Here is a 23,777-nt window from a genome sequence, read left to right as displayed (position 1 = left end):
ACTAATTACGTGAAGTAATCTCGCACACGTTAACTGCCGGCACTCATGCTCGGTTGGCCAGTGGGTTGGTTCTGAAGTGCGCTTCATTCGTTAGACAAGCGGCGAGTATCAATTGGTGGTACGTGAAACGCTAGGAATCGCCGCGCTATTGGACCTTCCACGTATGCTAATGTTCCACCGAAAAGTTAATTACATTAATTGACGCGTTTTCAAATTATAAACTTCTCATTCGTTCATACGCTGCAGTGGCTTCTTTTTTTACCCTTTGGGGAGGACTCGTTGTACGTGTGTGTGTGTGTGTGTGTGTGTGTGTGTGTGTGTGTGTATGGTGAACTCGACAGGACGACAGTCTACTAGCAGGTCGCGTGTCTAGCTGCGATAGGGTAGCCGATCCGCGTGCTGTTTGGCACACGGACTTTTGTTGCCCCGTTTACACAGCAGGGTCCGCCGGATTTATGCATATGCGGCTGACGATAACTAATTGAATCGTTGCCCATCGAATTGCTGGGGACACAAACCGTGACTGCAGTACGGACGCTCGCTCGCTCGTGACACGGTTGAAAGTTCCTTCCCAGTTCCTGGGTGATATTTCAACCTGGTCCCCAGCACATTTCGGCATTGCAGTTAGGCGTTTGTCAAACGTTATCCTGCTACCGGGTCCTCCTGGACCAGACGCTTGACTGCTGATAGTCGGCCGGTCGGTGGTCATTCAAATATGGTTGCCACCACGGTCCCTTTTGAAGCGTTTTGCAACAATACGTTTAACGAAATAACAGGATATTCACAGCTCTCGGGAAAGGCATGTAACGATACGCCATTTAGCCTGTCCTCAGCGCACCGTTTGCCAATCCGTCAACGCTCTATCTCGCTCCAGAAACCGATCGACCGTAACCGGACCGGACCCGGTCAATTGAACAGCGGGGGAAAAAAAATTGCCAGCCGTCTCCTTGTCCTTGTCCTTGTCGAATGTGCGCGTGAAAAGAAAGCGTTCGTGCGTCGTGTTGTGTTTGGACTGCAATTGTTGAAACGTGGCGATAATTATCGGTTAACATTAACCGTGCGTCCTGCTGCTGTTAGGAGCGTGGAACAGATGGTCTTTTTTTTTTTTTTTGGTTGGACTGTTTGCTGCAGTACAATGTCCTTTTGGGTGCTGTGTGTTTTTTGTACAATTTGGTTTACCGTTGGTAGGTGCCTATAGAAGGCTTGATGGTGCCCTGAATTATCCATAGGTGAAGCATGGATACATGTACCACAAATAGCTTCAACAACGACACATGTTCCTGTACCACAGTTAGATAGGATGTTAGCGAAACACATTTGGAAAAACGTTTGGAACTTTGGGCTGGACTCCAAGATCTTTGCTAGTGGTTGGACGGATTCTTTGACCACTAGATATACTGAAAACTTGGTCTTGACAATTGAAGTATTCAGGCTCCTTTAATCATCGTCATAAATCTCTTCCAGACCGTTCCATCGTAGCGAGGACTAACTATCCAACTACGTAGTATCAGCAAGTCTAAAAAGCCCTAAGATGACCGGCGTGATCTAGCAGGTATTTACGCCAAGAAGTAAAACAACATTCTCGTTCCTCCTCAACAGTTGAGAATAAATCTGCTACATTTGAGCCTGCGCTACTAATATTACTAAGTAATATTATAAGTAAATTGATAGCTGAACCGAGTATGCCCGGGATACGGCAAAGAATAAGGAGGAAATTCCTTATCAATAAGATCATAAAATTTATTCAACACAAGCGATGTTGACAATACGGCACTGGACCGTCCTAATCAATTGTAAATAAATAAATAAATAAATAAATAATAAATAAATAAGTAAATTGATAGCTAGTTGGAATGGTTGAAGAAAAAAGAACCTTGGTTGAAGGAAAAAGCTCATGGATAAAACTACTTTTGGATGTAATCTACGATTATCTGCATGACATATGGTGTTTGTGCATTGCATGAGTTAGACTTACTTTATTGCAACAGATTTTGGTTGTTCAAACATTACAATATCATACACGGGAACCCTTCCTTATTATGTACAAACATACTGCAATGCCAAGTTCCGGATTGAAGTAGTGTTGAAGGAAAGGTTCTTTTTTTAATCCACACTATCTAAATGATGAAAGATACCTAAGCCTTTTTCATGTATGGTAAAAGAACTACGCATTGAAAAAAGATGATTGCACACAACGCTCACCAATGAGCAATTATAGAAGGAACGGATGATGATACTCCTGTCACTGCTGCTACCGTTCCCAATGCTCCTGCTCGGCCATCTCTCGAGCGTCCCGTTTTTTCGTTAATTTCCGGACATATCGTACTCAGGTTGAAATTCGTTATGGTACTACTCGGGGCAGTGGTGCTACTAGTGCTGGAAATAGAAACCACTGGCGTGCCAGTTGATAATTGCTGGCTCTGAAGCTGTTGATGATGATGGGACGATTGCCGATAGTAGTGTCCCTGATGAGAAGTACCTGCCGTTGTTTGCCCGTAAGTCGACGATGTGGGTTGAACATTCGCGTAGCTAACAACCGGCGACGGGTTGATGCAGGACGAAAGATTTAAATGATGGGAATGGCCGCTAAATGTTGCTGGGTACGAGGGTTGATGGTGAGCATCGTGGTGAGACTGTTGACTTACTTTTTCTATCGCCGAATATTGAGAATAATTGTATGAAGCAGTGGTAGTGGACGAAGATGAAGGCTTGCGACTTGTAGTTCCCGAGGAGGTAATACTGAAGGATTCGGTCGTTACATTGCTAGGCTGTTGATTTGGTTGTCGATGCTGCTGTTGCTGCTGCTGGTGATAATTGTGACGGTGATGATGGTGGTAGTTCGGGTAAGATGAGGAATCCATTTGATGATTCGATGTACTATGCTCCAGCGATCCTGACGATCCAATAACCGGATAATTTGAAACATTCCCCAACGTCGCATAGCTATAGCTGGACGAGGAGGTAGCAGAACTCATCGTAGAAGCGACACTCACATTACCGACATAATCAGCATTTTGTTTGTGACTTTTTTTACTCTTTGAAGTCGTCTGCTCCGAAGACGATCCACCGTGAGATACTCCAGAGTGTTGCTTTTTCTCTGCAAGAGAGGGCAGATAGTAGGGTGTCGTCTCTTGTACCATTGTAACGCCTGTTGCAATAGATTGAGAATGACTTGCGGCGGCGGGATAATTTACGGACCCCCCAGTGTCCGTCGCCATCAAACCTTCCGGATTTGATTGGTTGTAGTAACCTTGGGAGGCAGATGACTTCCCGTAGTAAGGTATGCTGGATGATGTGATAGTGTTAGGCGGTCCTCCACAATTACTGGACCCATTATATCCAGATTCTCCATACGATGAGCTTATGTATCCGTTTTGTTGATTACCAAAATTATATCCCTTATTGTAATCCATTCCCGAACCGTTCCCAAACGAATCGAAATTAAGCAGCAAAGGAGCCGTACTACTCGGTACGGTATCCAGCGCACTCGTACCATAATCGAACAGCTTATCTTTGCGACCGCTATCAAGACCCCCGGATGAGTAGCTCGAATGACCGGTGTATGAGTTTCCTATCAAAGCTTCCGCAGAATAGTTATTATTTGCCGGTTTCTGTTGACATGCGCCACTACTCATTCCAACATGACTGTTTGCTGCATTACTGTTGGGATACGATTTTGAGGGTTCATTGACGAGTTGACTAACAGAAAGGAAGCTACCACTGGGCGCTGTAGCCTCATGCGGTACTGTCCCCACAGTAGAACTACTGTGATGCGTGTACGACTTCTTCCCTTGATTGGTAGCGATCTTACAGCTTGCAACGGTAGTCGGTTTATTATTCACTCCACCGAAGGTATTTGCACCTCCAGAAGTATTGAGCGCTAAATCTCCATTAAGATTAGGTAGTGTTACGGGTGGGAAATAGGGCGAAGAACTATCGTTCAGTATGTTGGACAGTTTGCTAGGTGATGACCAGGTTAGGTTGTGCTCTTCACCCGGAGGATGTGCGAAGAAGATATCCGACTTGTAGTTGCTTGTGGCCGTATATCCAACCGTTGTTGGGAACTCTATCGAAGGGACAGGATCATAGGTCGGTTGCTGTTGCTGATGATGCTGCTGGTGGGGATGTTGCTGATTGCTCTGAGTTGAAACTACCGACGATTGAGCGTTTTGTACTCCTGCCGCCATCCACGACACATCGTACTTGGTTTGTGTTTGCTGCTGTTGAGACTGAATTGATAGTTGCTGGGGCTGATGCACCCCATTCGCATGAATTCCTTGAGAACCATTTGCTCTGTTGCTCCTCTGCGAAATCTTATCGGATTTTGAGGCGGATTCCTGTTTTGAAGGGAAACTATCAATTGTTGGCTGATGTTGGATATGCTGCTGGTGCTGCTGCTTGGTGGAAAGCTTCGGAGGCGTTCCATATGCTTGCGTAGTATTAGTGGACACCGTTACAATCGATGATTGCGCATACGATGGCTCGGTTTTGGTTGAGGATGTGAGACAAAATGTAAAGCTTGTGGCCGGTTTTTCGGTGGCTAGTAGCGGATCGAGCACATTAAATGATCCACAATAGTTGCTCGATTTGGGCACATTTTTATGAAAGTATCCATACGTTTCGTACGACGGTGTGGTCATTGTTGTCGCCAGCATGGCACTGTTCGTGTACTGGCTCTGGACGTTTCTTGGCTGTGAGGACGTTGTGCTGGTAAGTGAGAACGTAAATTCTATCGATGGTTTTAATGGTAAACTGAAATCATCTACCGCTTTTGCCGGGTTCAAGGCGCCACAGGAAGGTCCGTAAAAATGGGACGAACCGATTGAAGGTTGTGCTGTTGTGGGAGCGGTACAGGTGCTCGATGTAAGTGTGAAGGTGAAAGTTGCACTGCCAGGGAAATCTGTGTTTGTTGCACCTATCGAAGGTCTGTTTGTTGCGACTGCTCTGTTATCGAGCATATTATCAATCGATTGATAAATGGTAGGATAATTGGTGAAACTATTCTCTTTCGTGGATGTTGATGATGATGTGACGGTAACTGAGCTCGATGCTGTCGTTAATACGCTCGATACGTTGGTAGATAATGCAGAAATTGAATGCATGCCCGCAACATCGTGTCCAACTGTTGATACAGCTCCAACGCCCACCGTCGTTTCGATATGTCCATAGTTGAAATAGGAAGAAAAATTTTCCAACATCATACCGCTCGTTGGTTCGTTTGTAGAAGTGATGTTTGATTTCACCGTTTGATGCTCTACTGCTGTTGAATCGTGACAATCATCAGGATCGCCGGTGTCTGCATGATTCCCAGCCGCTTTACCACCACCAGCTACAATCGGAAAGTTCATCAAATAAGCCGCTGTCGGCGAAAGTGTACCATCCTCGTTATTTCCGTGCACATTGGATCCATCCGAACCGACGTGCAAGTTTGCAAAAATATCTTCCGATAGGTCGGTTTGATTTAAGCTAATATCAAGCTGAGTATCTCGCGCTGCTTCATTGAGCTGTCCATTTGATTGAGCATTTTTCTGTTGTTCTTTGGATGAGCTGTTAATAATCGCTGGTGCATTTGCAGCCGATTGTGGTTGCATGCCGCCAGCTTTTGGTGGGGCCTCCTCTTCGTTGGAAAGTTTTTCCAACCGTGCACGCTTTGCAACGGACGCATCAGGATGTTTGTTCTGTTTCGTGCTATTCGGTGTGTTTGGTTTACTGCGTAGTTTTTTACATTTTTCAAGTACTCGTTTCCGCTTCATTCGGGGTGCTTTAGAAGCTTTTACTGCTTCGCTGGTGCTTCTCCTCAAAGGAGGTATCGGTATCTTCCCATTCACTATCCTGCCCGGTATAAGATCAATTGATTTGATTGTAAATTTGTTCCGTCTAGCACGGTACCGTGCAGAGTGGGAATCGGTTGGGCGATTTTTTAAATTAATTTTCGATCGTACATCCTCATTGCCGACGATCAGTAGAGATGAGGGAGGTGCAACGATCGGTACCTGGACGAGATTACCGTTGTTCGATATTATAACGCTTGTGGTCATGATCGGAGTGGGATGCAGAGCGGGAGTGACATTTACTGAAAAAAAGCAAATGAAATAGTTTGAAAAACACAAATTGTTCTTCTCGCTACTACACTTACCACCATTCGTGTGTCTTAGTGTAGGAACCCCGGTAGCAGTGGGTAAGAAAAGGCCAGTACTGGGGACACTAACGTTCACCGCACTGCTAGCTGTAGGTGCAATACTTTTAACAACACTTAATTCTAAACCTTCCGAGCTCGCTGCACTGGCTGGAGGCTGTTTTTCTATCACAGGTGATTTTTTGGGAACGATTCCCGGGGCTCGGCGTTGCTTCGGTGCCGATTTCTTCTCCTGACCGCCATTTTCCTTCTCCTCCTTTTGTCGCTGCAATTCTTCCTCCGCTATCGTATACTTGCATGGTGGAACGGAAATTTTTGCCTTGCGCAACAAACTGGCCAGTTCTTCATTTCGAGCTAGCAACCGTTTGAGTTGTAACTCTTGCTCTTTAACGTGTTCTGCAATTTACATCCATTTGATAGCAATTATTTCTAAAATTTAAAGGTAACGTATGCATTAAAAAGGCGACTTTTTCCAGATACTTTTTTCCTGGGGCTCGGATTAATCAAACGGTACGCACAAACTTTTGCGCAAAGAACTTTTACTGTTTCTGTCCTAGCTTCTGTAAATTAATAAATAATGCTCCCAAATTTAGATCACTGACCGGTAAACTGACCACCAGCTGACAGTGTAAGCGCATAAAAAATCATTACATTTTTGTCGCTTTTTTTTCGAATGCATACGTTAATACGGCGAAAATACCTTTCAGTGGATCATTGCACGCCTCCACCAGTCCCTTAATCTTTTTTTGTAGTTTATCAATGTGCTCGATGGCGCGCTGCAGGATTTCCACCTTGCTGAGGCTAGACGCAGGTTCATGGTCGGGTAGAAGACGCTGCAGATCTTCGAATGTTTTATTCAGACGCTCACGTCGCTCCTTTTCCCAGATACGGTTTTGTCTGAGAATGATTATAAACCGTACCGCGCACGGAAGAAGCATATTATTAACAAGTGGTACCAAAACAAGGGGCTGTGACGAGCGCAGAGTGACGTCCGTGTTTACAGGCAAAATTACTTACGGAGAAGGTTTCTTTTTGGTCATCCTTTTCTTCACTAGCACGTGGGGCAGTGGATGCACCTTTAAACATATTACCGGATAATTACACCACGTTTAGCTAAATTAAAACACATTTTATGAAGAGATTGTTTTGCTGCTTCTCGCAATCTGGCGTTGAACAGCTTGCTTTGACAGTTCGTTTGTTTACATTCTGTTTTGAGCCGCCTCAGGTGTCATGGCGGCGCTAACGACTTTAGCCGCTGTCTTAGCAGCCGCTAACGTGTGTTTGCTATTCTTGTTGGAAGAGCAAACCGGTTATTTTTTCGTGCGGCTTTCCGATGCCTTTCGTTTTCATTTGTTTTTATATGCAGTTATGAACATAAATTATTGTGTGATATGGAAAAATATAGCTTTACTTATCCCGGATTGTGGTTCCTATTTGTAGGTATCTTATTTATACTTTTATTTAACTATAATATCGCTTTCTCGAGTTGTTCCATACATTTCGCTTAATCCTTTCCCTATATTTACATCCTATTTCAGTCTTTTCCACATCGTCCTGTGCCCCTTCACGGCAGGTTCCAAGGTGCCGTAATGGTCCAGTTAGAAACGCGCGTTATACCATTGCAAGACCACGATACAGGCACCACGTAGTCCAGGATCGAATTACCAACATCGGGACAGTTGCGTCGGGCAAAGTACTCCATGTAGTACAGACTTGCTAGTATTCCATTTCCAACCGCAAGCGAAAACCAAAGCACCAAATTTCCCACATCCCTACCCATCCGCTTGGTGACCAGCATTAGCATTAAACCCAGAAATTCAAACTGCACAAACATTACCGGATAGAAGAACCGGAACGTAAACGAAAGTATGATTTCGTGAAACACAGCCGACACAGTAATAACGGCCACCATTGCCACCGGGCGACAGTAACAGAAGAAATATTCCATAAAATCTTTGTATACGTACGTGTAGAGCCAATCGTGCACCACCAAGTTCCACGATCGGATGTACCCGGCAAACGTGGATTCATTCCACCAGTCGCGGTAAAACATCCGGTCGGCAAAGCACGTCAGCTCGGCCGCTATATTCATGCTGGCGTGTAGTGAACTGTAGAAGAAGACAAGTAAAAACAGTGTGCCGGGTAGCATGCTGCTGAAAATTGTCAGCACAAAGGTGCCGGGACTAATGGCGGCTTTTCCAAAATTCTCAAACATTGGCGTAAGGTACCGTTCCAGGATGAAGCTGATGTAGAACACGACGGCGATCACCTCGAGACAGTGCCGGGCAACGACGAACCATCGAATCTGTCTCGTGCGAGGATATTCATCCCGATAGACTAAGGTAGGTACAAACAGGAAGTAGACGTACGTTGAAAAGGATGGCAGAGCACGATGGATGCCTGGGGGGAACGAGGCACTGTTCACATCGTTTGTTAACACTTTGGGAGCGTTGCTTCGAATGAAGGCGTGCGATTTCATGAGGAAGCGTGTCATTTCCATCAGATATGCCACAGCACTTGCTGGTTGAAGATCGGCCCATAGCAGACCCGCTAGAGAGGCAATCATGAACACCCATTGGTAGATGAAAAACGTAAATACTCCAGCCCAGTCCCAGCTCTTTCGGGCAATCGAATCTGCGAAACAAAAAGCGAATCCTTGTAGGTCTTTCGTGGCTTAACAACGTACTGCTAGGCCACGCCGGCTATCTAATGGCTGTCGTTTGAAGACCAGGCCACCAATAGGGCTTTGTAGTAGAGTCAAGAAAAAACTATGCTTAGCTACTTACTTGCCGTTAATCTTTTATGAGTTGTAGCCCATAGCTGGAAGCACGGATACACCAAGAAGGTCGAAGTTTGCATACAACACCACAGCACCATTGCGAGATGGAACCTTCCGAACCCGGCAGTGATCGGTCGAAGACCCAAATTGATGCTGTTCAACGCAAGAAGGGGAAAGCGAGCATTTAGGAACTTAAATTATTCAACGCCTCGCTCTCAATCGTACCTGCCCGTGTCGACGAAATCGTGCACCATCGTATTTAAGAACAGAATTATCAACATCGCGATGAATATGTGATGGAGGGTTTTGATGTGTTTCGCCTCCAACAGATCGGTTAGCAAAGAATTTCGCGGGCTGAATGACTTATCCGGTAGCTTTCCGTCTGCACGTACTCTTTTCGGCTGGCTGGTTCCATTAGTTACTTTGTCGTTGAATAGTTGAGGTAACTCGTAGTTCTTTCGATGAATCTGTTTCATCTCGGTAAATAGATCTTCCACCGCCAGGTCCATCTCCTTTTCCACATCTTTGCTCATCCGGTTGACGATGTGCTACATAGGTGCAGGAAGATGCTGTTATAGCATGGATACATTCTCTCAACACTTCACTCACTTACATGCATTTTCTGCTTCATATTCTCAATGGCCATATCTTTCACTATCTCCACACGATATTCGCGTTGAGCTGGAAGCAAAAGAGAAGTGTATGTTTCAACTTTTCTGTTGCACATCGGTCCTAATATCCTCTTCGTCCGTATTTCCATAACGAGCATACTCTTATTCGAATATATTACAAGCGAAACCGTACAAATCTTCGTCTGCAACCGTTAGAATAACCCCAAAAGCACACGCTCGCTCGCTTACCGTGACCGTTGATCCCATTTTGTATGACCGTTTCGATTGGACCATCCACAGCCCGCGAGGTAGAACTTTCACTTTCACTACCGGTATCACTCATTTTTGCTTTTGTTTTCAATCTTCCTTCGTTCGAACCGTGATTCTCATCAATTAAAACAACACAGCCGTTCAATAAAATCACTTAAACAATTTTGTTTTAAAACTACTGACCACGTTTTTGCAACTTTGTGATACTTAAACGTTTAACACATTACATCACACCAGTTCGATTGAGTTCCGGTTATCAATGAAACACGATACGATGGAAGCACTCATTCAGGACGCTCAGGGCAGCTGTACTTATTCCTTTGCACTGGGCAAGTACTCCGGTATCAGACTAGACCTTAGGCTCGTTACAAGCGTCACAGTTTTGCCCGATAACTCACTAAAGATTACGACATTTCTTCGGGTTTTTTTTTCACATGACGCCTTCACGATAGTTCCTTAACACAATCTTGCCGATGAGTACTTCCCGCTCGCCAAATGTATCATGCTTTTATAGCAAAGCGACTCAGAATCCGGCAGGTAACAGGTTTTGTCGCGAAACGAAAATAACTCTCCTCCAACAAATATTCTCTAGCAAGCGGTAGAATGTTTCCACATATGCTTTTGAAATTCTGCGCAGAGTTGCGAATCTTCCCATGCTTCCTACACAACCATCAGTAATAGCGGACGAGAGCGGATCAGGAAACGGTTTCTATTTTACATTCGTGATAAGAAATTGGTGAAGGTCGGCGTCGTTGGTAAGTGGTTCAGCGATCCACATCCTAATAAACCGTACGAATTATCCGGGTTCTCATTAATCGCATAACGGCATGGCGATTCGATGGACAGTTGTCCTTCGGGGATTGCTTAAAAGCATACTCTGCTATAAGCACTAGAACAGTTAGTAGCTTATGATTGTTTGGCGTAAGCTATACAATATCCGACACAATTAAACAGTAAATCCTGTTCAAAATTCATTTTTGAACTTTCAAAATCCAATTTTCTTAAAGATCTTCAACTCAATTTCTTCAGCAGGTTCGGATTCCCCATCCTAAATACCATACAGAACGAACTCTCACTAACCCCCCCAACAAAACCGGATTTTTTGAAGTCCTTCTTCTTTCTTCTGCTGGCTAACATCGATGGTATCGAGGATGAGGATAAATAGCTAATCACAACTTTTTTGCATAATACAAACCGGTCTCGTCAGATGCTGTCCCAGTGTCCGACGTCGGTGTGTTCTTATGTTGTGCTTGCAGGAACATTTGCTTCCGCTTCTGGTGCTGACTCTTACTTTTGTTTTTCGTGAAATCCTTTCGAGCTTTTACAGCTATATCTTAGCTATAGTAGTGTACTATTTCTATTCCTTCATTCCATTGATTGGATAGATGTTGTCTTCGTATTTTCGCAAAAAAATAAATCAAGATGATTATTAGCGGTTAGTAGTCCCGGTGGTAGCGGGGACAGCGACGCCGGTCCTTACATCTGAATTAGAAGTTGGATTAAAATACCATCCGGACCGTTCTTCCGCAATGAGGATATACTATTCAACTACCTGTTGTGAATAGCGTTTTTCGATCTATATAACCTTATAATAGAATTTAGGATTCACCGAACCATTTTTTGGCAAACTAACTCTGGTTTGCGTAAGCTAACTATTGGATGATGTTTTTCATGTTGCTGGTTTAACAGAGTTAACATACATTTAGTGGAATCTTGCATTTGCTTAGCCGATATTTGCAACTCGACTGTGGATCTTTGAATTTATATGGATCGTTTGAAGTTTTCCTGCTAAACAAGCTAAATAATAACAAATATCATCAAATAATTTGTTTACATCAGCACGGTATTTGAACAAGTTTTGTCGCAAATATTAAAGTTCTTCTAATAACTGCTTTTTTAAACCTGCGGTGATTGCAAAATTCCATTACACCATTTGCAAAGTTCCACCACGGGCTTACCATATTCCACTATCTATATTAACTACTCTAACTGCCCGGGATAAGGCAAAATACAGGGAGGAAATGCCTTGTGAAATTTGAAATTAGTCATCACATGCGCTGTTGAAAATGACGGCAAAGGGCCGTTATCTTAGAGTTGGATAAAATAATTAAAAGAATATATTTTAAATATTCCCCTAAATGATTCTACTATTCCAATACGTGGATCGAAACCCTGTATGCCATTAAACTAGCCTGCATTAAGATCCCCATTCTTGTTGTAACGTTTACTGTTCCTAACAATTTTCTAAATATCATTTACCATCAATCAATGAAGAACTCCTCCTGTTGGCATTCAATTTTTGTCCGATTTTAGCTGGGAGCAGCTATATAGGTTTTTTTTTCTTCTTCCTGTGAACGTATGGCATTCGAAGCTGGTGTTCTTGGTTTTAACGCTCCACCAGCACTGGTCTTATCTGCTTCGTTATGTATAAACAGAAAATATAAACAAACAGAGATTGTTTGAAACTACCATTTTTTGTTTCGTGATAGACCTTGTACCTCACGATACAGATTTTTATAAAAATCTTTCTTTCTAGCATGTAAAATTCTATATTCTGGGCAACTCTCTTCGTCAGTAGGTCAATAAAACACATGTTACGAATGTTTCTTTATCTGCCAACTAATATCTTCTTTTTATTTTGCACCGTCCTATGGTGACTAATCCACATCAACAGAAGGAAGTATAGCGCGAACGTCGTTCTCATCCATCGATCATCTCATCCAGTCTCGTTAGATACGCATGCGTTGTTCAAAGTACGCGATACGTACGCTTAAGTACGGCTGCACTCGGCAATTGACCGGCGCACTGCCATATGGGTAGAGATTACGGCCATTATCAGCCAGTAGGGCCCGACATCCAAGAACGCGCTCGCTGCTACTACGTAAGGCGGAAGGCTTCGTTGGAGATTTAGTTGTTGATTGGTCGTCACGAAGTCAAGACACGTATTGTGTTCCTGTGGGGACAGGCTAACAGACCAGCCCGTTAGAGAGTGTCGTGTTCGTACGAAAGAGACGTGTAAAAGCAATAAAAGCAAGAACAATGAGTGATGCTGGTAGTGGAAGTGAAAGTTCTAGCTCCGGGACTAATGATGGTTCGTTGGGCTCGAACGTACAGAATTCCATCAACAATCGTGGTAAGAGCGCAATCATGTGCTTCGGGTCTGTGTCTGTGTAATAAAGACATGCGGGGAACTGTTTTATGGTTTCCCTGAGAATGTTTTCTCGAGTGTTTTCGATTATGCAAACATGTGGCGTGTCCAAAATCAATACATCCCACCGGTTGTGCAACACGAAACGCTAAAATTGCGCATTTTTTCGTCCATTTTCTTCCAGCTCAACGGGAATACCGTGAGGAGATAGTGAAAGATATGGCAATAGAGAAAATGAAGCAGAAAATGCATGTAAGTGATGGTTATCACCGTTGCGGTGCAGCGAGAGGAAACTAATGCATACTTTCCGATCCGTACGCAGGACATCGTCAACCGGATGAGTAAAGATGTGGAGAAAAAGATGGACCTGGCGGTGGATGATCTGTTCACCGAGGTGAAACAGTTTAATCTGAAAAATTACGAACTTAAACAATTGTTTAACGAAAAAGTAACGGACGCAGCGCATTTAGATGGCCATCGGAAGAGTACCAAAAAGGATGGTAAACTGCCGGATAAAGTGTTTATGCCTCGAAATTCGTTGCTGACGGACCTGTTCGAAGTGAAGCATATAAAAACGATCTATCACATATTCGTTGTGATGTTGATAATTCTGTTCCTAAATACGGTGGTGCACGATTTTGTGGATACGGGCAGGTAGGTCAAGCAGGAGAAGCGTTGACTCTGATGAGGGAATTATTCCAACTAATCCCACACACGTGCTCTTGCTTTGTACAGCATCAATCTAGGGTTTCGACCGATCATTGCCGGGTTCGGCAAGTTCCACATTGCACTGATGCTGTGGTGTTGTATGCAAACGTCCACCTTTATGCTGTATCCGTGCTTCCGAATGTGGGCTGGAAATCGCAAAAATTTTAAACCTGGTATGTAACGATTAATAGCGATTTATTGCACAACCTCTTATATAATTACTGCCGCCTTTCTATTTTAGATTCCACTCTTCAGAAGCTCTGGGACTGGTCTGCACTCACCCTATTTATCGCCTATCAATGTGGATTCATCGTTGGCGCTATCAAAGCCCACCTATGGTACGATCTTCCACCAGCAAGTGGTGTGGCCTATCTGATGGAAATGACACGATTTCTGATGAAGGCGCATGCCTTCATTCGAAGCAATGCACCCAGAGCATTGACTAGCGATAGGAAGCATCCCGACTCCAAACCATCCTCTCCGGACGCTTACCGTGGTTTACCGTCATTTTCAACGTACGTTTATTTCCTGTTTGCTCCGACGTTGGTGTATCGTGATGAATATCCCCGCACAAAGCAGATCCGTTGGCGCGTCGTAGCTCGTCATGCGCTGGAAGTGGTCGGAGTTGTCTTCTACATCAGCTTCATCCTGGAACGGTTTCTGGCACCGTTGTTCGCAAAGTTTGGACACGCCAAGATCAGTTCCGGCAGCTTTGTTCTGTCACTTTTCGGAAGCATTATGCCGGGATCGTTGTCCTTCCTGTGTGCGTTCTACAGTTTGTTGCACGCGTGGATGAATGGAGCTGCCGAACTGTTGCGGTTTGCCGATCGGATGTTTTATCGGGACTGGTGGAATGAGTCCACGTTTGCCGGGTATATCCGATCGTGGAACGTGGTAGTGCACGATTGGCTGTACACGTACGTGTATAAGGATTGTGTTGAGCATGTGTTCCGTAACTGTCGACCGCTTGCTACGGTGGCCGTGTTTACTGTGTCGTCTGTGTTCCATGAGCTTATATTAGCGTTCACCTTCCGGTTCTTCTATCCGGTAATGTTTGTGCAGTTTGAGTTTCTGGGTTTAATGCTAATGTTTGTCACCAAACGGATGGGAAAGGATATTGGAAATGTGCTTCTGTGGTTGGTACTTTCGATTGGGAACGGATTGCACCTAAGTCTGTACAATATGGAGTACTACGCTCGCCGGAACTGTCCCGATATTGGTGATTCGATCGTTGACTACATGGTGCCTGTATCCTGGACCTGCAACGGTATATCGCATAATCCCAACTGGACCATTACGGCACCGTGGAGTCTACAATGACGAACTAGCATGATGTAGAAAAGACTGAAAAATAGGTGTAAAGTGTAATCGTATGTAAGTGTTGTGTGCATGTGCTTCAAATAAATGTAGTAGAAAATACTATAATAGAAATAAAACTAAATTTCTTGACTTTTGTAAGTGTTTCGAGAATAGAGTGAAGAAAAAAAGCTTTGTTTTATGTTGCCTTCAAAACTAGAATATTAAAAAAACGCATAAAACTTAATCGATTGAAAGCGAAAGGGATTGAAAAGGAACAGAAAAAATACCGGTTTATATTCAAATCAAAAATAGCAAAACACTGTACATTAGCGGCGGCTAAACGCGCTAAACGAGTGGCTGCTAAAAGTGCTAATGGCCGCCCGTGTTATTCGAAAGCGGGGCGGGTAAACTGGACTGTAAACAAACCGAACTGTCAAGCGGAGTTGATTACGGATTTTGCGGGGAAAAAAATAAGTTCGTTTTGTTTGGATAATTTTGCACAAGGCTGGCTTAATTCTAATTAAAAAAGATTAATAGAGAATTTTCACAAACTTATCAAAAATTTCAACTGCAGAAATATCGCCCTTGCCGTGAAAAATGAAATACCGCCAAACTCCGATTATTTAAAATACTTTTTCCATACGTGCTCGTGTGTTTATCGTAATTTATCTTCCAAAATTCATCACAAATTGTTGCAACAAACGTTTTGAGTGGGTTTATCGGTTTGCACACACAAAACCTTCGCGTCATCCACCTGAGACCGGCTGGAAGCAACACAGCGCGTGCTGGTCGTTGTTGTTCCGGCGCTCGCCGATGTTGTTATTGTGCGCGTCTTGCCGCGTAGCAGTGGCGGTGTAAAGTATGCTACAAGCGTGAGGAAAGTTTCAGTCATTCGTTTACGTTCGAACGGGTCGCGCTGGTTCACTACTGGAGCGCGCGTAGGCACCAGGAAGCAATTCTCCCTGACCACCGAGAAGAAACGGAACTGTCTGGTGCAAGTGTGTTTCGGGTGGGAGTAGTTAGCGTGTCCGGAATTGTGTGAATGTAGTTGAAATTGTTGCAAACTTTCCTACCATGAAGATAACAGAAAGGTAATTATATCAGAATAATGTGCTTATTTTTCTTTCTAATTTTAGAAAACATTCTAACCCTTCGTGATAATTTGGTGTTATATTGTGCAATAAGTCCTATCCTCCTTAACTTTCGTAACACCGCTTAAAAACATTGCATTAGGTCAGGCAGAGAAATCAGCAAAACCAGTTTCCCTCGCACGAAGCACAAATTAAGCACGGCGATGACACAGCTAGTTTTGTGCCACTTGAAAACTACAATTCTCGTGCCATTCGTCTTACCGTTTACTCTCTTACGTTGGTCAAGGTTGCCGATTGATATCTTATCAGCGCACCTGGCCCAATCGAAGAGAAACGGAATTAAAACCATGTCATTGAATGAATGAAACTCGTTATCGTAGGGATTGACGAAAATGTTAGTTAATATCATTTCTCTTTCCCGTTCTCTAATTAGCTTTCAAGAGAGAGAGGATCGCTGGGCGGAGGATGGCACATGCCTAGAAAAAGAGCTGTGCCTACCGGATGATTTCATACGGACCGGTAAAGAACAGGAGCTTGGCGATAAAATCAAAGTGAAAGAATCAATAGTAGAAAGGGAAGCGATAAAACACAGCGAACCGTATTATTCCGATAGCAAACAGCAACCTAACCAGCAAACACTGGCAGAGGTTGTAACCGTGTCCACAACGAAAGGGGTATTCCATCAGGTATGTACACTTCAATCTCAACAAAAGCTAGTAAATTAGCACATTAAACAATGTAAACTGAACTAATCGTTGCATCAACAAATGGCAAACTGGGACTTTGAATGTTTGTTTGAATGTTTGCTTAAAAAACCGGAACAAGCTTCTGGCCATTCCCGTATATCGTTACATATGACCGTATCGTAATGCAAATAATTGCAGATGAATTTCCTTCAAGCTGCACAGAGCAATAACTTTTTGTTGCCGTCATATAAAAACGCTCTCAAGCTCATAAAGATAACTCTTGTGTTTGCTTAAAAATTTTAACTCTGTCTTCCCTTTTCTCAAGAGCGTATATTTAAAAGGAAAAAACATTTTACTTAAATAGATTTAAATAATAAAATCGCTAACTAGCCTACCGATTACCCTTCTCCCACGTTGGCTTATCATTTAGGCGTAGATTGTGCTGCTGCAAGTGGTTTTTTCTTCGTACCTTCGTTCAATTGAGGTTGCAAAGCACTACAATGTAGTTTATTTGAATTCGGAAGTAGTCATAACAGGGTAACGATTTCCGCTGATTATAGTCGCAGCATGAACGCAGCTTGATTGCATCCATCAGCTGTTTCTTATCGTTTGCAAATCAAACACACAGCTCTTTTAACTGATGGGTCTTTACATGCATCTACGCGATAAAGCTTTGCGATCGTTTCATGCAATTCCTGCCCAATGTAAATGCGTATGTCACAATCATCACCACTAATAGTAGCGTCATTGCCTGATGACGCTCTTGTTCAATAGCTGGTGGCAGCACAATCAAGTTCACCAACTACGACGGGTTTGGTTCGCTGTGTTTGGAAGAGATTTTTTGTACACGGTTTAATTGCCGCAATCGATGCGCGCATCAAGCGAAAGAGATGCTTGATTGTTTTCGATTGGATGGTATCAGGCCACGGTTGCGTGTTCTTCTGTCTGTTCCTTTATGAAATGAATCCCTGAAGAATTGAATGCTTAAGTGGGTGGAAGATGAGGAGATTGGATTTTTTGTGCTGAACTATTTATTATCCACAGAGGCAGATTTAGAACTTTTGAAGGCTCTTAGCGGAGATTATTGTTTGGACGCCTTAAAACGATGAGAGGTCTCAACACAAGGCATTTGCAACGAAATTCGGGGCCCCTTTAATGGGACAACAGTATTTACGACAACCAATTCGATTTGCGCCCTTTCAAGCCGGGTGTCCCACGCTGCCGCTCAGTCCAATTATAGAAAGATACGCCTCTGATAATCCTTCATCCTTGCTTACCTTCATACTTATCCGATCCGACTTATCCGAATCGCTTTTCGAATCTTGAAACGGCTTCCGATGGTTGTTAAAATGTTATTGGTAGAGTGGTGGTTGTACCATGATGCTATCGTGACAGGATTTTTCCTCACTAACATGTGATAGGTGAGGCCTTCCGGCAGCTCCGCGCTCACTGAGGGTAAAGAGCTACTTCATCAAGGCGTAGAGCTTGAATAGTAAACTAAAGGGTTGATGTAGACAAGTTTTTTCCTAACACAAGATCTCTACTATCTGTTGTGAATTAAATACGCCAGGATCCAATGGCCTACTCGTGCCATAAGAATTACTTTATAAGTTATCCACGTCGACAGAGAAGGCATAGTAGGTTCAGGCTTAGATGGATCGATGACGTTGATGCGTCCACTAGAAAGTCCGGAATATTAGAAGGTCAAGACCCCGAAGTGGTAGAGCACCTGGTAAGCAGGGAAGGAACATTTATTGATACTTTCTTAGCCGTGATTATATGGCAAATTCGAGTACTAATGAATGGAAGTAACATTCCTATAGGGAGATCCATGTTGAGGCACACCTATGACAATTCTCATGAATTCTTATTATTAAATCTTTACTTTTTTCCAGTTACTACTCACATCAGCTGTGCTCGTGTTGGCTGCCGCCTGTGGCATGCCAATCGGCTACTCAGCTGTCCTATTGCCACAGCTCTACGATGCCAACGAAACCCTTGCGATCGACATCGAGATGGGCTCGTGGATTGGTAAGTTGCCTGTAGCTTACTGAAAACACTTCAAATTTTTAGTTTTTTCTTAATTTTTTTCCCGTTGTCCTTTTCAGCAAGCGTTCACAGTCTAGCGACTCCGATCGGATCATTTGCTTCCGGTCCAATAATGGACCGTTGGGGTCGTCGTCCAGCTCTCTTACTAGCCATCGTACCACTCTTCAGCGGTTGGGTACTGCTCGCCACAGCTTCCTCTCATTTTCTCCTCCTTCTCGGACGTGTGGTAGCAGGAATCTCTGTAGGATTAATAGCTGCCCCGGCACAGGCAAGAATGGAGACTTCTTAACCGTTAGAAAAAGATTTAATTTCGAAAATATATATTTTTCCCATCTAGATTCTGCTGGCAGAAATCGCTGAACCACGCTTGCGTGGCCTTCTCATCGGTGCACCTTTTGTGTCTTACTCGCTCGGCATACTGCTCGTGTATGCACTCGGGAGTCAGTTCCACTGGCGTGAAGTTGCCTGGGGTGGTACCGTACTACCGCTGCTCTCCTTCATTGCCCTCTTCTTTGCACCCGAATCTCCCGTATGGCTCGCGCGCAACGATCAACCCGAACGTGCCTCCAAAGCACTAACCTGGCTCCGGGGTTGTCCGATACAGGCCAAGCAGGAACTACACAAACTGACGGAACGTTTCGAAGAGGAACAACAGCAAAACAATGGTCGCCCGCAACCATTTTGGAAATCGCTCGGTGAACTGGCGATCATTAAACCGCTTATCATTATCAACGCGTTCCATGTGCTGCAAATACTTTCGGGAACGTATCTGGTGGTGTTCTACGCTGTGGACATCATTTCTGATTTGGGCGGAAGTGATATTAACTCTATTCAGGCAGCTGTACTTACGGCAATCGTTCGACTTGCCTTTACATTCCTGTACTGCTTCCTGCTGCTGATGATGCCCCGCCGACTGATGGTTACGCTGAGTGGTGTTGGTTCCGGACTAAGTTGTGTGGCAATTGCCGTCTTCATGTATATCCGCACAGGTGAACCTAAAACACAGGCTGACACGTATATTGCAGCGGTTCTGATATTGATCTACATCGGTGCTAATACTGGCTTTATGACCATGCCCGGCATAATGATCGGAGAACTATTGCCCGCGAAAATTCGTGGCCAAATAGCGGGTTATCTCTTCACCATCTTCAATCTACTTCTGTTTGGTGTTGCGAAAGGATTCCCCTACGCTAAAGCAGCTCTCAAAACGCAAGGACTTTTCCTTATGTTCGGTGTCGCTTCGTTCGGTGCATCGTTGCTGTTGTATCTGTTGCTGCCAGAAACGAAAGGACGCACACTGCACGATATTGAGGACTACTTCCAGCAGCGAAATTGGTTCTGGATGAATCGGAAACGTGCTCCGGCGGAAGGATCGGCCAGCGGAGGAGAAGAAGGTCGACCACTGGCGGTGAGCCAATAAGCGGGTGGTGTAAAAAGCAACGATAAATCATTTGTATGTGATATTTTACCGTACTTTGTAAGGGCCATTTCTACATTAATTTGTGAGGGGGAGTGAGAGCAGAATATCCAGCTAAACCTGTGGACATTCTAGCCCACTTTGTAGAGAGGTAGATTAGTTAGGTTAGTTCAATCTAAGGCCGGAGAGTCACTGCTCAGCAGTACGTTATATGGTTTAACGATTTTTTAAAATTTTGTATGCGATTTGACGGATAAAAAATAAATAAAATGACATTTTTGGTTGTACGACCGAAATCTGTTAAATCCCATACAAAATTTTACGACCAAAAATCGTACGACCGAGCAGTGACTTCAGCCTAATGCATTCCAGTTTGAACCATTCCAGTGAGCATGCATCCAGTAGAAGCAAAAAGGGTATTAAATTACGAACAAATGGTACACAAAAACATTTCCTTAGCTGAAAATATGTAGTTTTAAATTGAAGAAAATGTGTTTAAAATCGGCTTCTACTGCTTGTGCCTTTCACTCCCGGCATTGCTCGGTACTGGTAGGGACGCCAGGGTCGTACCTGCGGTATCATTTCTGGTTCACAGTTGGGAAAGTATGCCGAAAACGTTTGGCGAAATCGGATCGGTCCGGAGTGATAGGGCATCATGCTGGTCCACCATATACGACCCTCCTGTATTTGTACGTTTTTGAACTTTCGGTAGAATTTGTACATCATGTTGCCCGCCTGAAGGTGGTAGTTGATCGAGTGAAAAACGAAATTACTCCTAGTTGAAAGTTAAACAACTAGACAAGTACTTACCGTCGCTTCCAACTTGGATTTATAGTTCCAGTTCACCTGCAGCTGCAATCCGGTATCCTTTCGCGATGGCCACCGCATGCTGGTCGCACGTGGTATAAGATAGTCCCAAAAATGTTTGCTCTCCAGTAAAGCTGTCTTTCTTTCCTGTGGCCTAATGGGTACTCCGTACCGAGCCCGTATCCAAGCCTTCAAGATTGGTAGCTGATCGACGCATGGAAAGGATGCAAGGAGATAAATGGGATTTTCTGCAAGTCTTCGAAGGGCGCGCTGTTTAGTGGAGAAGTGGAGAAGAATACACTCAGATGAAGATTGACAATCAACTGTCAATAATTCCAAGGTAAGTGTACTGCTTACCTTTAAGAGATCCTGCAAAATGGACACATCCTGCGTCTCTATGAAGTCCACTTCAAGCGGATCCGTTATCGTGGAGGGTGATTCCTCCCGAACATCCTTTGCCATCTGTTCCTGCCAATGCTTTCTTTCTTCATCCCAAGTCATCTTGGCAAACTTCTCGATCGCTTGTTCTATGTCTGTGTCTTTGATGGGTTCGGTTTGGTCTACACCGAGTGCCCGATGTATGGCACTTTTAATCGGGCAAACTCGGGGTTCCTTTTCTTCATATTCCTGAAATATTTTTTCATGATCAAACTCAAACGGTACCGGTTTGTCGCAGAATTTAAAGTAGCGCATGTTCGCGATAATCTCTGGAACAAGCGTATCAGATCCCTCAGATTCCACACAAGTACACTTTTGTCCCTTCAGGAGCTTCTGTTGGATCTCAAACCGTTCCCGACATTCGGGACATTCGTTGGTTGGTTCCAAAATCGCCATTGTTACCGCCTCATCTACGAGCCGCTTAAGTAAACTCTCCACTTGACGTTTAGCATCATCCTGAAGCTCTTCATCGGCCCATTGTACACATTGTGCACGGACGGCCTGCATCAGGACATCCCGCGCAGCAGTATTGCGCTTCAGAATCCCCAACAACTGTGCACCTTGCTCGTCTAGCTTGTGGTGCTTGGGGCAGAGCATCTCACAACATTCCTGTCGTGCTACCATGTTCCGAATTTGATCATTCAAGAGATGCATTACGACAGCACTGGCACTATTTTTTGAACTAACACTGCTGGCAGAAGAACCACGGGAAATTTCTCCGGAGATGTAGTAATCACTGGATGAGAGATTCTTGCGAGAACCTCCGTATCTTGCAAACCAACGAGATTCCTCATTGCGTATGACGTACTCCGGGTCACGATACTTTTCATAGCGACCTAGGAATTCATCCCGATGTGGTTGAACCTGTACCGGGACTGTGTAACCCGTAACTATCACCTTTTGGCGACGTGCGTAAGGCGATTTGGAACAAGACGATGAGGACTCAAGTTTAGTCATTTGTGTATGCTTTTCTTCCATTGGTGAGCTACCGTTAGCTTTTCTTGGTGGAAGAATCTTCTCCAACCCACGTAGCGTGGTCATCATGTCCAAATGTGCAATCGCCGAAAGAAGCAATCGTTCGTTGATCGTATAATCCTTCACTCTACGTGTGCCATCTTGTCCAGGACGCCTTATGTAATGCAGTTCAAGAAGTATCCAGAGAAAAGAGATATCATTCCAGCTGCAGAGAATGAGCGCGGTGCGAAGAATTCTTTTGGAACAAACAGGATATACACCCAGCTTTCGTAGAAGCGATTCCGTGCGATAAAATGTGCGCTCCTCAGTATCATCAGCGATCGCATCAAGGAACTGATCACAGATCGCACACTGTTCGTCGGTTAGCTCCTGGAACCAAAGTGGTGTGCTACGCTTATGCAGGATTTTGCACATTTTCGCCTCTAACAAGGGGATGTATGAATATATAAGTGTCGCTCTGGCCATTATTTCTATCTTTGCTCTTACCCTTTTCTTTGAGAATTAAATTTAATCCTTCCATGTAGTTGTGGTAGGCTTTAACGGCCGCTTTGTACTTGCGATTAAACGCATCATCAGACCTCCAGGACGTTCTTCTTTTATGATGCTAGGGATTTAGAGGACAGAGCACATTTTCACCCAATATTTAAAAAAAACACGTCCTTAGTTAGCTTACCTGAATGATAACAGATTTTCTAGGTTTAGAATTTATTTCGTCCGACATGATTTAAATAGACCAAATGCTAGTGGCACAAGATTTTAAGTAATCAGGTTGCTGTGGTAAAAAATCAACTGCATCAACGGTGTAGAGATTTAAACATAGGAGAGAAGGTTTGACACCCTTGAACGTTTCTCCTGCTTTCGAAAGTTGAATTCTATTTGCATTTGCAATAAATGGTTTTCTTACATAAATTTGATTGTTTATCAGTATTCATTCATTTTACCGTGTTGTAACTTTGTAAACTATTCAATTTAATTAATTAAATAGAAAAATGTAATCGACATATAAAGCAGCAAACACAAATCGCGAATAGACAGCTATCAAACTGTCAACCCCCAAACTACCCTCTGTAAACCCACATCCTTCAAATCGTGACGAAGGCAGCCATTTATTTACCTCGTCCGTCGTGATACATACGGAAAATTGCTCCGCTTTTCACTTGGTCTCGTGTGAAAACTGTATGTTCCGACGCTTGGAAACCGGTGCCGGAACAGTCGACAACGTGTGGAGTTTATCTGTCCGCTGTTGTTTCGGTGTTTTTCGTGAAGTAGCTCGGAAAAATACTTGGTGCCGCGGCAGCAGCAGCATCGGTAGCGATTGTTCGTCAGGAGTAGAGAGAGGAGAAGGGTGCTTGGCTACCTGGCA

The 23,777-nt window shown here is 44.0% G+C and overlaps 8 protein-coding genes across 9 annotated transcripts in view; 3 read left to right on the top strand and 5 right to left on the bottom strand.

Annotated features, from left to right (window-relative positions):
* The window catches only part of LOC126568579 (histone H3.3A-like), a 537,920-nt gene that overhangs the window by 313,910 nt on the left and 200,233 nt on the right, over positions 1 to 23,777 (bottom strand). The window lies entirely within an intron of this gene.
* Positions 1 to 23,777, top strand: part of LOC126568029 (glycosyltransferase 25 family member) — a 376,451-nt gene that overhangs the window by 294,651 nt on the left and 58,023 nt on the right. The gene's annotated exons all lie outside the window — the stretch shown is intronic.
* LOC126568601 (uncharacterized) overlaps positions 1 to 23,777 on the bottom strand; it is a 447,537-nt gene that overhangs the window by 376,744 nt on the left and 47,016 nt on the right. The window lies entirely within an intron of this gene.
* On the bottom strand, positions 2,199 to 7,268 carry LOC126567768 (uncharacterized). Its single transcript, XM_050224052.1, has 4 exons — positions 7,154 to 7,268; positions 6,837 to 7,033; positions 6,131 to 6,532; positions 2,199 to 6,073 (listed from the first exon to the last, which is right to left on the bottom strand). The coding sequence occupies exons 1-4, from the start codon at positions 7,174 to 7,176 to the stop codon at positions 2,199 to 2,201; spliced, it is 4,497 nt and encodes a 1,498-aa protein (XP_050080009.1). The 5' UTR covers positions 7,177 to 7,268.
* On the bottom strand, positions 7,701 to 9,869 carry LOC126568107 (sterol O-acyltransferase 1-like). Its single transcript, XM_050224525.1, has 5 exons — positions 9,776 to 9,869; positions 9,529 to 9,596; positions 9,141 to 9,463; positions 8,923 to 9,068; positions 7,701 to 8,770 (listed from the first exon to the last, which is right to left on the bottom strand). The coding sequence occupies exons 1-5, from the start codon at positions 9,867 to 9,869 to the stop codon at positions 7,701 to 7,703; spliced, it is 1,701 nt and encodes a 566-aa protein (XP_050080482.1).
* LOC126568063 (sterol O-acyltransferase 1) lies at positions 12,828 to 15,009 on the top strand. The gene is made up of 5 exons (XM_050224472.1): positions 12,828 to 12,929; positions 13,129 to 13,196; positions 13,267 to 13,598; positions 13,680 to 13,825; positions 13,894 to 15,009. The coding sequence occupies exons 1-5, from the start codon at positions 12,836 to 12,838 to the stop codon at positions 14,970 to 14,972; spliced, it is 1,719 nt and encodes a 572-aa protein (XP_050080429.1). The 5' UTR covers positions 12,828 to 12,835; the 3' UTR covers positions 14,973 to 15,009.
* LOC126567520 (facilitated trehalose transporter Tret1-2 homolog) lies at positions 16,026 to 20,197 on the top strand. Its single transcript, XM_050223739.1, has 5 exons — positions 16,026 to 16,042; positions 16,476 to 16,728; positions 18,624 to 18,759; positions 18,837 to 19,045; positions 19,115 to 20,197. Exons 1-5 carry the CDS (start codon positions 16,026 to 16,028, stop codon positions 20,195 to 20,197), a joined length of 1,698 nt encoding a protein of 565 aa, XP_050079696.1.
* LOC126567949 (uncharacterized) lies at positions 20,690 to 23,135 on the bottom strand. Its single transcript, XM_050224328.1, has 5 exons — positions 23,088 to 23,135; positions 22,901 to 23,018; positions 21,359 to 22,836; positions 21,005 to 21,271; positions 20,690 to 20,929 (listed from the first exon to the last, which is right to left on the bottom strand). Exons 1-5 carry the CDS (start codon positions 23,133 to 23,135, stop codon positions 20,690 to 20,692), a joined length of 2,151 nt encoding a protein of 716 aa, XP_050080285.1.

This window comes from Anopheles maculipalpis, chromosome 2RL (assembly GCF_943734695.1).
Source record: "Anopheles maculipalpis chromosome 2RL, idAnoMacuDA_375_x, whole genome shotgun sequence".
In the NCBI taxonomy this organism is placed as follows: Eukaryota; Metazoa; Arthropoda; class Insecta; order Diptera; family Culicidae; genus Anopheles; species Anopheles maculipalpis.
This window is presented reverse-complemented; position numbering and strand designations above follow the sequence as displayed.